At 39.0% G+C, this 13,904-nt stretch overlaps 1 protein-coding gene across 1 annotated transcript in view; it reads right to left on the bottom strand.

Annotated features, from left to right (window-relative positions):
• Positions 1 to 13,904, bottom strand: part of NKD1 (NKD inhibitor of WNT signaling pathway 1) — a 110,065-nt gene that overhangs the window by 34,022 nt on the left and 62,139 nt on the right. Inside the window, 1 exon segment of the mRNA XM_035893165.1 lies at positions 4,226 to 4,283. Within this exon segment, the coding sequence (XP_035749058.1) occupies positions 4,226 to 4,283 (58 nt within the window).

Below are 13,904 nucleotides of genomic sequence, written 5' to 3'. Positions count from 1 at the left end.
GCAGGACTTTGGATATCATGTTCAGATAAGGCACCAGGAAGGCTTGGATCTTCTCCAGTCTTCTGTTGAGAGAATAATAACCAAGATATCACCCTTGCCTGACAAATGAAACAGGGAACAGATTGCTATCAGCATAAGAGGCAGGTCCTCTGACAGGTACAGGACTAAACTGATCTCACAGAGATGCAAGGTTTCTCGTTTGTAGAAACACTTAAGTCATACTTCTCAGGAGCAGTGACATGAGATACCACATCATGACATTAACTAATTGGGGTGATAGGGTAGGTGTCTTCTGAGTTTAAGGACTTTACCTTGAAGTCCAAAAGGCAACTGAAGTAGACTGATAGCTATATCCTCCTGGGGTCTAAAGAGCTTGTATTGACACAAGTACAAAATTGCCTCTTTTCTACAGTCTGTCAGAGCGAGATTTTCCTGGTTCAGATGTCACAAGCAGGGAGAAAAGAGGCTGCTCTGAAAAGCTTCTAGATGTTCAAGTGATAAGGCAGAAGAATCCCAGTTCACTTCATAAAGACACAGAATGGTCAAGATAAGAAAGCTCTCCTGGTCTTCAGGCTTTAGCTGTGAAAATTTCCCAAAAGGTCCAAGGAAAGGAGGTAAAGAAAGTTCTGGAAAACAAGAGCAAATTCTCTTGAACGAGTCATTAAGAAGCTTACTTATGCCTTGAAGAGCAGAGAGAGAACTTGGGTGTCATTGGATGAGTGACTTGCTGTTTGATGCTACATTCAACTCCTGCCTGCCATTTTAGCTTCCTCACTGAAATGAAATGAAAAATACCTCCCAATGTCTGTGCTAGTTTTTGTGACTTCTTCCAGAGCCACCTCCAGTCATTCAGTCCTGGTAACCTACTACTCCATATAGAGACAAGGAAAAGAAAATGCAAGCTCTTTTATCCTAGACATGAAGAGTGATAAACCACATGCTTCCTGTCCAGAAACTGCTGGACAAGAAGGTTCGAGCATGAGAAGTTCGTGCACAGCCACAGCAGATTGCACAAGCACTCCAAATCTGGCAAGTGGAAGTCTCTGAAATGCAGTGGGAAAGCACTGCTAAAATTGGAAAAAAAGTTGCAGATTAATCCACTACGGAACCTATATCCAGTATGCCCAGTTGTTGAGTTATTAATGAAAGTGAAAGAAGGGAAACAGAGAGAGAAGAACAGACTGAGGTTTCCACTGGTGTCTCTTATCTAAGGAAATCACTGACCATGTAAGAGAACCAAAAATTTCAATTTAGCAACTTGCCCAGCAGCAAAATCAAAGGCAGGTGCTGGATATAATAGACAATACTGGTCAAACTGTTTCTTTCTGCACAGCACTCAGTAAACAGAGTCGCCACTATTGAGTTCTAACCTCTTGTCATGCAGCAACATTGAGTCAACAATCCGCTCTCATGGCTTAATGCTTTTGATGTTTACTTTGTTCTTTCTATAGTTCAAAAGAAAGCACTAATGCACCAGTCCTCTTACCAAATACAATCTTAATCCCAGAATCCCGAGCCTTTTGCTGTTGGCCAGTTAAGTCTGTTAAGACGAAAGGATTTGATCAAGCTTTACATAACAACACAGAAGTTAAATCCAGCAAAGAGAGTCCTTTTTATCTGTACTGCTCAGACGGCTAAGAGGGGGAAAAATGAGACTGAGAAAAAAAAAGGTAATGAACTTGGCTATGTAAAACAAAATAAGGAATTCAATTATTTCTCTTATTGCCACTTTGTCTTTTCAATGAGAGTCTTCTAAAGAACTCAGATTTATTCTCCAATAAAGTCTCTGAGTGTGAAGGCTGTAACTTTCCCCTAACCCAGAACAACAGTGGCACCTTCCTTGCAAATCTGAGAAATTATTCTTTCTCATTTTTTTTTCCATCCCTACTGTGTATGCATGAAGACAGAATATAGTTCATTGATTAGACACTTGCCCGGTACTTGGTAGAGCTCAGTTCAAGTCTTTGTTTTGCCACTCACGTCCTCTGTGAGCTTAGCCCAACCAACCACGTTACAGCTCCCTGTCTCTGAAACTAGTTATCAGTGTTGTTGATGTTATCTTATGACACAGGAATGTATAATCATGCAACACGTGTGTTACACTAGTATGTATGCAAGGATTGTGAGGTAGCAAAATAAAGGCAGAACAACTATTTTAGATGGAAAGATTAATATACTTATTGATTACATTTTCACACAAAACTTTCCTGTGCAGAAAAGAGCTATGACAGTGGTTATCTTATACCTAAGCCACACAGAATTCAAGCTGTGCCCAAACAAAGGTCTCAAATTATGTTTCAACTTCACTTTATGCTAATATCACAATTTTATGCTAGTACTATCACAATCATCCAAAATATTATGCCAGTAAAAAGCACAAAGTTATACAAAAAGGGTGAAACCATCCTGCTTTAACACAATGCTTCTAGCATCACCTGTTAATTATAGGAAGATTTTCAATATCTCATTGAAGAGGGAAGTGGCTAACACTGTCCCCAGCAAGGAAAGCATAGCCTGGCGATCTAAGAGCCAAAGGGATGAGGACCACGGCTTGGCAATCCATACGCATTTGCCTGAGCACTGGGTGGGAACAGTTACCTGCCTCCCAACTGGAAAGATGCCACAGAACAGCTCTTCCCCAGTGGCAGCACGCAAAGAAAGGGCCACCTGCTGGTATCTAAATCTTGTCTTCACTACTCAGCTACTTCATAAGAAATGAGACGATCAAAAGTAATAATGAAAAACTGCTGAAAGACTGAAATTGCAGTAGCCTAAAAGGTTTTACACTCTAATAAAAACAATCCTGCTGCTGACTAGTTTGGAAATATTATATATTGGATATTATGTCTGCCATGCAAGACAATTCTACACAACAAAGCAAGAAATAATTAGAGGCAGGGAAAGGTAGAATGAGATACAAAAAATGAAATATTCACCTCGCTGACATTTAATATCCTGTGTTAAGCAGATTCTCCTATAATTCTGAAGATTAAAAAGCCACCCTTTATTAGAGTTACTTCCTACTATGAGCAGAAAGGAAAACTGTGGTGAAGTTAAATACCGAAACACTTTTAATAAACATTGACTCCATCATGGAAAGCATATCTTGCTTTAGTGTTTAACAGTAGCCTACACGCACCAGCTGAAATTGAGCTCCTGTGTTACAGGCACATATGAGGGAACATTCTTTGTAGACTACAGACATGATAGAAACATAGGATCCAAGAAACACAGTATGTTAACACATTTCACAGGTAAGGAACTGGAAGGCAGACATTCTTAACATAGAGAATCTTTCAAGTTCTGTTTAGACAGAAGTCTCTGCCACCAGAAACAAATTACTGGATTATAAAAGGACAGAAATTTCCAAGTTAAGCTTGACACAGTTCATTGCCTTAAGTAAATTGGGCACATTGTTTCCACTAGCCTATAATACAAATCTAGGACACAGCCCATGCAACCACTTGTTGTACTAGAGGGTTTCCCAGGGAGCTTCTGAAGTCTCATTTCCTTGTTTTTTTAAAACGAATGAGCAACAATGTCCTCAAATTAATCTCTTCTGTTCATCAACCCCCACTTGCCCACCTGAAGTTCAAGGTACCTCAGATGTGTTCTCTGGTACACAGAATAGCATGTTTGTACTCAAGGTCCCCAAAGGCCCATCCCAACACAACAGTGATTCCATCCCCACTGCAAGGAGAGGGCTGATTATGGGGGAAGAGATGAGATGAGCCTTGGAAAGAAGTTATCTGAGGCAGTAATGATTCCATACATATTCAAGAGAAATGTATTGAGTAAGAGTCTCTGGTCTTTATTAGGAATTAATGCAGGAGTTTCTAAGTCTGGTTTGTGTAACACAGAAGGGTGTGCAGTGTATCACAAAACCCAGTGCTAACATTTTCAGTGATCGCATTTACCACCTCTTCTGGGGACAGTGATATTCACTACTGATACCAATGCCAAGAGAAGTAAAAAAAATTGTGAGACCTTGAATTAAAACACTTGGTCCCTGTGATACAACTGGGTGACTGTTTTCAATACTAGGAGGACAGTGGTAGGACATACAGAAAGAATACCTTATTCCTATCCTAACAGTTTTGCCAGGCAAACAACACATTAGCATATCATGATCTGCACTCTCATATATGCATTCTCACACTGACTTGTTTACTGCCTTACTCCAATATCCCTTATTATTAACCAAGAAATTTTGTTCTTTAAATACCTTCTAGATGAAAGTGTTCATCACCAATAGTGTCTCTGTAGCCTTCCCCAGATAAATCCTGTTAAAAAAAAAAATAATAATTATAAATATACTATATACAAAGTGCTTAGGTGTAAAGAATGTGTATTTATTATCGCCAGGCTAATTTAAAACACTAACAAAAGCACAGAAGTTGCTTTCCAGGAAAGAAGTGAATCACTTTATTAGTGATAGACAATGCATTTGGTGCTATTTCACAACACTCTGGACATACTTAAGGACAAAAAAATTAATGGAGATGAATAGATTGTACAGGAGAAAGAAAGAAATTTCATATTCAAATCATTTTACAAAGTAGATTACTATTTAGCATTTCAACATTCTGTCAATCAAGCAAGATAAAAAAATTCCAAATGGAAACGATAAAGGAGAAATAAGCCCTTCACTACCCGCAGAGGAATGTTATCACTTGGTTCCACCAACAAACAGAAAACTTTTATATGCCAGAGGTCACCCAAGAAAAGCAGATACCAGACTCTGAAGAGCTGCCTGATCCTTCAGTCCCAAAATTAATGAAATTTTGTTAGTCCCACTATGTCTAGCGCAATACAGAAGCAGATGCCATAGATATGCAGATGATCTTATCTCAGACCCAAAAACCATTTCTCTAATGGTGCTGAAGTAGTACTAAAGGACATCAGTGGGATTTGGAGCTAATCCCACTTACAAAGACCCTGAAGAGCATTCTTACTCTACTATTAGCAGACCCTTTCAGCTCCATCCCCCCACCCCAGCTAAACCATATGCAATGACAGCTATCCTCATGTTTTGCCTTCTCCTATTAATTCCAAAGACTCTAGGATCACCCAAACGTCACTGATCCTACATTACAGTCTGGCTCCCTAGATTCCCACAAACACTCTCAGCCACTGATAAACAGTTATGGTGATAAACAAGGTCCTAAAAAGCTGGCGTGCTGAACTCTTAACTTTTAACTTCACCTGCAAAAACATATCAGGAACACAGAGCCAGCATTCTCAGCGTCAACCTGTGAACTGGAAGTTGACAGTACAGAGGTTTCTGCACAAGATAAGAATAAGGGAATAACCTGTGAAAATTAATGTTTGGTTGCATTCATTAGCTTTATTGTTAAGCAATTTTATCATGGTAAAAGCAGGTCGCCTCTTTTTCTTGAAAAAGCTGACGGAGGTTCTTTTCTGCCTTCCACATGCCCAAACGTTATTCTTTGAGATTAGTTATCAGAAAGTAACTAAGCCACAAAAGCATATCTTAGGAATTCTTTGGAATCAATTTCTGCAACAGCATTTTAAAATTTAGACTTCACTAACACTACTGGATGGCTAGCCTAGAGACCCTGAAAATACTGTTCTGTTCATGAGCATATATCCAGAAATAAAGTTAGAGCTGAAGGGCCAAATGGCTCTGAGAAATGCTGGCAACCTGGCCCAGAATGCTAGGATTCTGCACAACACAGTGTTGCTATAAAAGATGTCATTCTGGATTTAGATTTCCAAGAAGCAAATCACAAAAACTGTTTTGTTTCCTTCAGTTTTTGTTCCAGTAAAAAAGGTCTCTTTTTCTGAGCATGTGCTGATTAATGTCAATCATTACCTTAAAAATTATGGAAGAAATGGACAGTGAACCAAAAAAAGCCATTAAATGTTGGCATAATCTATCATATTTCTGTAAGAAGATGGTCTTTCCAAGCCTTGTAAAGTTAGTATACTTTTGTTTGATCAAATTCCCCCATGTCATCATTTTCTGTGAAGCTCTGAGAGCACACCTCTGACCGCTCTCGTAGATAAGGAGATACCTAGAAGTGACTACACTGCATATATGGCACCTCTGCTCTCTCTCACAATGCTAAAAATTTAATAACTGTTTTGTTTGGGTTTTTTTTTGGTTGGTTGGTTATTTTACTAAACTAAGAATTCCTGCTTCCTCCTGCTCTCTTCGGAAAAGAAGTATTTTATGTAAACCTGATCAGCAAATATGCAACAAGGAGGTATGATCTAACTTGTGATGCACCTCTGAGGAGAATACTATCTAGTTGGTAGCCTTCACCTCTTAAAATTTCAGCCAAGCAAGCAGTGCATCTGGGTATCAAATGTTGCCTGTTAAAATGATGTTGTTAATCTCATCCTCTACAAAATCTACAAGTCATTAATTTTTATGATTTTTCAAAAGATGTCACTTAAAAATGAGCATACATTTGTTGATGTAAAATGCCCCGTCAAGTAACTCAATGGAAACGAGTGGAAGACAGAAGTGTAAAATGTCAGAGTGAAGCATTAATATTCATTAAGCTAGTTTCTTTATTTTCTCACTTTTAATCATTACATGGGTCTTAAGTAAATATGTTTTATATTCTAGTCTAGTTTCACTCCTTCTCTAACTCCTAGTTATTTAAGTTAAAGTAGTAACTTAATGCAAGCAAATTTCCAATAAGTCTTTCTGCCTTACACCAAATTATTATAAATTACCAAATTCTGGAAAAGAGTGTTTATGATGTTGAACCATAATATAACTGTTAAATAGCATGTAAATTGACAATCCATCCTGAAACTGATGAGAGTATCATTTGAACATTTTAGTGACACATTTAAGCAGAATTCCTCGGCTCCCTTTCAAATGTGTTCCTCTCCGTGTGTAAAATTATGACATGTATTATCTTTGATAGACAGATATGTATCTGCAAAAGGTGTGGGCAACTCCTCTAAGATTTTGCAGGGAAAAAAGGAAGGGAGAAAAAAAGAAACTATATCATCCATCTTATCATCATTAACTCTTCTGTCAAAAAAACTGCAAGAGAGTTACCTGAGTATTTTTAGCACCACTGAGACAGATGTCACAACTTGGATAAATACCAAAATGCATCTGTTTGAGAAAAGGATTCTGGACAGTGTATGCAAACCCACACTCAACAGAAACATACAAAAGCTGAGCAAGCATCAGAGAAAACAATTCTGACCACAGCTACTACTGCATAATGGCGTATTCTCCCAGTAACCTGTACAAATTGCCTTAATGTGAAAGAAATAGGGCATCTACCTCCAGCGACCCAAATTCAGAAAAAGGACTAGAGCGAAAGAAAAGGGCAAATGTGTAAAACATAACTTGCAGCTCAAGAAATTCTCGTGGGAAGCAAACGCTATAGCCATGTAGGAATATTTGACAGTGGGGAGAAGCGTGTTCGAGCACAAAGGAAACACAGGCTCGAGGGGATGAAGAGACTAGCAGCGGCTCTGCCGCCTGGCCAGGCTCTGCAGCGTGGCCCTCCCCGCGCCCCGCACAGCTGCAGGAGCCCGGCCCGCGGCAGGAGCGGTGCCCGAGAGAGCAAAAGCAACAGCATTTAGGTCATAGGTAGTTGTATATCACTGTCCTGACACGATGTTTTAAATCACAACACTGCATTTTCAAACTGGAACACTGAGTCATGAAACAACCAAAACCAGATGTACCCTGTGAAATACTATATAAATGAGGTCAGCAAGCACTTGAAAGAATAAAGAAAAGAAACATTTATGTAGAAGGATTATTCCAGCATGCCATTTCTATAGGTTGCTAAACAGGAACCCATCTAGAGTAAGTGCCTCTACCTCACCAGGAGTTTCCCTGATATAAGTTGGCCTCCGTTAGCTACCAACACAAATCACACAGAATGACTAAGATTCAGGCTCAAACATCTGCTTCAAAACTCTGAACAGCTGGCTGCCTGGCCTGGGTAGAAGGGACCTTGTGTCTCATATATCCCATTCTGATAGATGCTGCTGTACTCAGCTCAGATTTAAGAGGGTGGGGGTGAAGAGAAGAGTTAATTAGTGCAACTCCCTCGGAAATGCTGCTGAGTATATACATACACCAGGAAGAAAAACAATCTTTAAAAGCTCCCACACCCCTGGGCTTCTATTCAGCTGGTTACAAGTCAGGCAATCGTCACTCGCTTCCCGCCTCTGCCGTGCAATCAGACTTCGATGAATTGTAACTCACTGGGAATTTTATTTTTTTAACCACAAACTCGGCCCTAACCACCCTGTACAGTTTTCTTACTGATACAGGTCTCTGGAGACTAAAGGCCAGGCACTCACTCTGGGGCTTGCAGCTATCATCTTCCTTTGCACCATCTATTTGAGAACACTGCCATCCAAATCCTCACGCATTGTTCTGCCTACATCGCTTTACTCCTCCGATGAACTTTGCTGGCTCCCTTTCTGCTTCTACATAGAGGTTAAGCTCCTTGTCATCACCTTCCAGGCTCTACACAGTTGTCTTTGCGTTCATGTCTCCTAGCTCTACCTCCTAGCCCCTACGCCCACTGATTCCTTTAATCTTGGTCATCAGTATAACTCTTTCTACCTGTCCTGGCTCTGCCTTTTCATGCTGCTCTCCACAACACACCCAACAACCAGCACATAAGAGCCAAAACTGCAGAATGCAAATGGAGTGTGTATTTTAGCAACCCACATTTGGACTAACATGGTGTTGAATACAGTTTTGCTTCTGGTGTAAGCAGACACAGCTACATCCATAGATGAATTAGATATATCAAAGGATAACCTTTGATTTAGGTAGGTTATCATGATAACAAGCACATTTTTAAAGTTTGGGCCCCCGTACTCCCTGTATTACATTACAGTCAATATTGTGTTAATTAACATTTTTCTAAAAGGTGTTGCTCTTCTCAAGTAGAAACAAGTTGCTTTACCTCTCCTCCTTCTCATTAAAATCCTTTGATTTATCCCTAAAATACTCGATTTTCCACATTTTTGCAGAAAATATGCATAGACTTCCTGGTTTTGTGAAGTTCTTATCAAAGTATCACATCCACCCCAAGTAAAACACACGCAAAATGACAAACTGTCAACCAAGAAAACTTTTCTCCCTATTTTTAACCATCTGACTGAAACATGTCATTTTTTTCTCTCTTTATTCTCATATTGATGCAACAAAGTTCCAGTACTTTTGGAAAGAGCAAAGTTGAAGAAATGTGTTTCACAACAGGACTGCAAGGGACAAGACATGTGGTAACTCTAACATCTTGTGGAGTAGATTTTATTTTTATAATGGTTTTAAAGTAGTTGGCAACAAGAATGCTGTGTCACCTATGTACAAACTTTCATTCTTGATGCAGACAAAAAACAATCCCAAGAAATAGAGGTTCAAGAGAATGAGGATGCCCTGTGGCCTTTCGCCCAAATGGCAGAGGGCTGTTCTGAATGTGTCAGTCTCACTTGCAGGGAACAAGTTTCCAAATGAAGTCTGATTTTCATATAGCAAGTCCTTAACAGATTTTGAAAACCTAGTCTCTTGAAGATGCTTGAGGAAACTCATCCAAGCCTCAAAGCAGGCATTATTATTGTTTTACTTTATTTTTAATCTTGTCCAGACTTTAAGAGAAAGAAGTAAAAGCCTTTTATGAAAAATAATTCCCCTTTGAGCATCTGAAATTTCCTGTGGACTAGAAACATAGCCATGTGTAACTATGATCAACTCAAGCCTAGTCTGCATTACTAGGAAACCTGTTCACACCACAAAACCCAGTATCATTTATTTTAGGATAATGCAGGTAAAAGTAGATATTGAGATATCTGAGGTGATCATAATTCTTAACAAATACAGTTTTACAGTCAGGCTTGAAACTCAAAAATGCAATAAATAAATAAACAAACAAACTGCTTGTAGTCAGACAGACTTGGAGATGTTGTTTTGCTAGATTAGCAGTTTCCATGCATACAAACCCATGCAGTCAAATATATGTAAAAGTGGACCTTTTTACACACAATTTTGTGTGATGACTACTTACAGACAAAAGACAGGAATGTGTTTTGGGCATGCATTTGGAAGTGAAGCCTTCATATTATATTGTCTTTCAAAAATGCTTGAAGATTCCCCCATAAGCCTTTTCAAATAAATCATATGCTTCTGTATTACAGTGTCCTATTTAGGACAAGAGCTTCCTTTCCTTCCCTCTTTGTAAGTAATCTATATACCCAGGGCCTGACACAGATAAAGCATATATTCCAATATATAATGAAAATTGAAATGAGGCAAATACAATTAAGAATTAAAGCATATGCCATGTAGAAAAACACTATAGTGCAATACACATTTATGCCCTGGTTTAAGCCTGAGAGTGTTTCCCTTACAGTATATTTTACCTTTCCTTCTGCAACCATGAGGTTTTACTTTTTGTTTTTGAGTTTGCCATTCTGGATCATTTCACAATAAAGATATCTCACCAGGATTCAACTTTCTATACAGAATGCGTAAAGCAGCTCACGCTTGGAGAAGAAGTCAAGGTGACTTTACCTTTTAGACTAACATTAAAATATTCACTGCAACTGCAATAATGCAGTTTGTTAAGCAGAAGCAGCAAGCTCAACTCCTATAATGTTTTCTTTCTCTGAAATAAGAACCTGGTGCTCTGTGATCCATTACAGACGGGTTTTTCTTCTTCCACCATGCATGAAAGCTTCTCTCAGATAAAATTTCTTCATAATATAATCACAGCAGGTAGAGTTGTTAAGAAAACAGATTTCTCCTCTAAGATCTCTGATAGATGATCCTGGATGGGTTTAGCTGGTGTGGTTTAGGATTTTACTGCCTTTATCTGCCATGATGGCCTCTATGTCCAAAGTTACGGTCTTCCTAACAGAGACAGCAGAACACAATGAGTGCAGCACAACAGATACTGAAATTCATCCTTTGGTACCTTAGCACAAAGTTCACACTGGTATACCAGCTCAAAACTGTGATGGTGAAGCGCACAAATGCATTCGGTTTGGCTGCCTCTGCTCTAAGACCAGTAACTCCCAGCCATAATAATATGGTAATAGTGTTTGAAATCACTGCATCTATATCCACTACTTTGACAGAATTGGAGCCCCTGCAGTCTCATCTCACAGAAGGTGACTGTAGAGCAATTCCAGCTGCTGGTAAAATACTGTGAAGATAAAGACAGGATAACAAAAAAACCCCACCACCCCTTAATCTCCAGTCACAAAGGATTGTGGACTCTTAGAGGTTTATGAGGCAAAAAATATCCCCCAATATCTTTATATCCCTACTACAGATGCTGAAATGGGGACAAGGAGCAGTTGTATGATATGCTTTTAAGGATATCCCATCCACAGGAATAGGAACATGAGGCTATTGAGGAAGTGAAAGTGCAAAGTAGATGGACACTTACACAAAAGCCTTCATGATGGACATCTGAACAAGTAAGAAAGGAAACATCGTACTTTTTGCTCCAGGTTGCTTGCAACATGCAGCTGAATCTCTTTTGTCCCAATCCAACACCTGAACCAGGCTTTCCAACAGGATAAAACACAAACCCTTTCTTCATTCTTCTGATATATTTCTTTTCTCCAGCCTATGAAAATCAGGTAGTGGCAGTACTGAAACATGCTCTTTGCAGGTAGCTTTTTCATCTCTGCTGCAGTGGGTAAATGAGCATCCTCTTTTAGTGGTCAGTCACTGCAACACGCGTTCAACAAAAGCTACCAACCTGCTTATTTAACTTGAGTCGTAAGATTCTGATGTGCTGTGGAAGATAAGCATGCTCATAAATATATATCAACTTATATCCTGTATAAAAAAAAAAAAAAAATCTATAGAAGAAAAAAAGCCAGCAACAATAGCTTAAAATACTATGGACTTGCTTAATATTATTTGTAGCTAGCAAAAAAGCATTAACAGATAAAATTATCCCATGTATATTAATTAATATATTAATATTATGTAGGTAGTGAGAAGATCCATTTAGGGGACAGTTTTATTGAGATCACTCCAGTTTCAAGACAGAACACTACTGTTTCTATGATGTTTTCACCCTGGATTTCATGGATCTTTAGAAACTCTTGCTAGGTGTTGCAAAGTGACATCTTCCATTAACACTATTATTGGAATTCTGGAACTATTATGGCTTCTGCTTTTTAAGGTGATAAGGTGAGACACAGTTTTGCAAGGACTTCTACCAGATAAGAGATGATATAATTGAAAGCAACTGTATGAATTAGACATATGGATTCAACAGTTACTTTCCAACTAAAGGGTCCAAATATCTCCAACTAAAAAGGACCATCAGTCGTTGAGATTAAATAGGACTGAAACAAGAAATTACTGCTTTTTCCTGTATTTAAATTCACTTTGAAGCTACTTCAGAAGGATAAATGAACTCACTCTACAGATTCAGCTATTTACCTTACTTTGTTCTTATAGCTATCCTCTAATCTCTTTGCTGATTGCAATATCAATTGTCCCATGTCCCCCGAGATCTTATCTTCAACACAGATTATACTGATGAACAAGTCTTAGGACATGAATGAGAGAGCACAAATCTTCGTCTACGTTCCAGCATGGAGAAACTCAGGAAGTCCTCCAAATTGCTTATTTTGGGCTTCTTCACCACTATGTAATAAACCTGATTTTCTGTTCAACTTCCTTTCATGATAGATTTGGTTACCAAGAAACTCTTTAACAAGCCTAAATGCACTGAGGTGATTTTACCCAGGCATATGCTGGGAAACAAACATGCAGAAAATGGCTACAGAGCTTGACAACAGAATAACTTGCTCATTTACCATGTGTCCACTGAAATTAAGGATACTCTTTCCACTGACTTCAGTGATCATTACAGCTTTAACATAATGCATTCTGAACCTTTCTTGTGATAATAGCCCGTGTCTTCCTACATGGCTCAGGTTTTCGTACAGCACAAGGGCTTAAAGCTCCCCTAGAATGATAATCAATGCTCCTCTATTATGTTTATAGCTCTAAGTCTTTTCCTGCTAATGGATGACGTATATTTATGCAGCTGGAGGAAACCTGGATTCAATAACTGCTCCACCACAGACTCACTGTGTGGTGTAGGGTAAGTCACTTAAATCCCTCTGTGCCTTCATTTTTCAACTGTAAAACAGAATTCTTGATGCCCACCTTTGCAAAGAGCTCTGAATCCTCAGGATGAAAACATACCCTGCTAAATAATATTACCTTGTTAGGAAGCACAGGTGTGTGACCCTGGACACATATGCTAATGTTGATCCATAAATCTGTCAACAGGAGGTGCTGGCAAAACAGATGGTTCACATTCCTTTTTAAACCACCTCTTTGTCCCCAAAGCCCAGGTATGTCAACTAATCATTTTATAACTGGTCAGGGTTTTAATGGGCCAGGAAGTCACAGTGAAGCACAATGCCACCAGCATTATGGCTAAAAATGGAGCCAACAAGAGGAAGACAGACATAGAGGTTTCTTCTACTCTTCTCCTCTGCTCCCTGGCACGTAGGACAAATACTGCGAGGCTCTGCAGAAAAAGATAAAAGAAAAAGCAGAACCCGTCCCCACACATTCCTGTAAGTAGTACAGCATCAGTGATCATGCCTGAATGCTGATTGATGCTGCGTACATAGAAACAGACACATGTTTTTTAATTACAGGCAATAAAAACCACAGACACACACCATTTAAAAACCTGATTTAGATGAACAGTTCCATGTTGACCCACAGGGTCAGGAGGATTACAAGCAAATAAAAAGTTCACTTCTAAACATTTAGGGTTTTTTTTTTTTTTTTTACTTAGTAGTTACCTCTATTATTAGGAATTTTGATTCCTCATCTCAGTAGCTGAAAACCAAGCCCACGGCATTTTCCTTGACAATGTGGCTGCAGCCGCGAA

This window comes from Egretta garzetta, unplaced genomic scaffold (genome assembly GCF_000687185.1).
Source record: "Egretta garzetta isolate BGI_Z169 unplaced genomic scaffold, ASM68718v1 scaffold314, whole genome shotgun sequence".
Lineage (NCBI taxonomy): Eukaryota > Metazoa > Chordata > Aves > Pelecaniformes > Ardeidae > Egretta > Egretta garzetta.
Note: the sequence above shows the minus strand (reverse complement) of the source record. Positions and strands in the feature narration are given on the sequence as shown.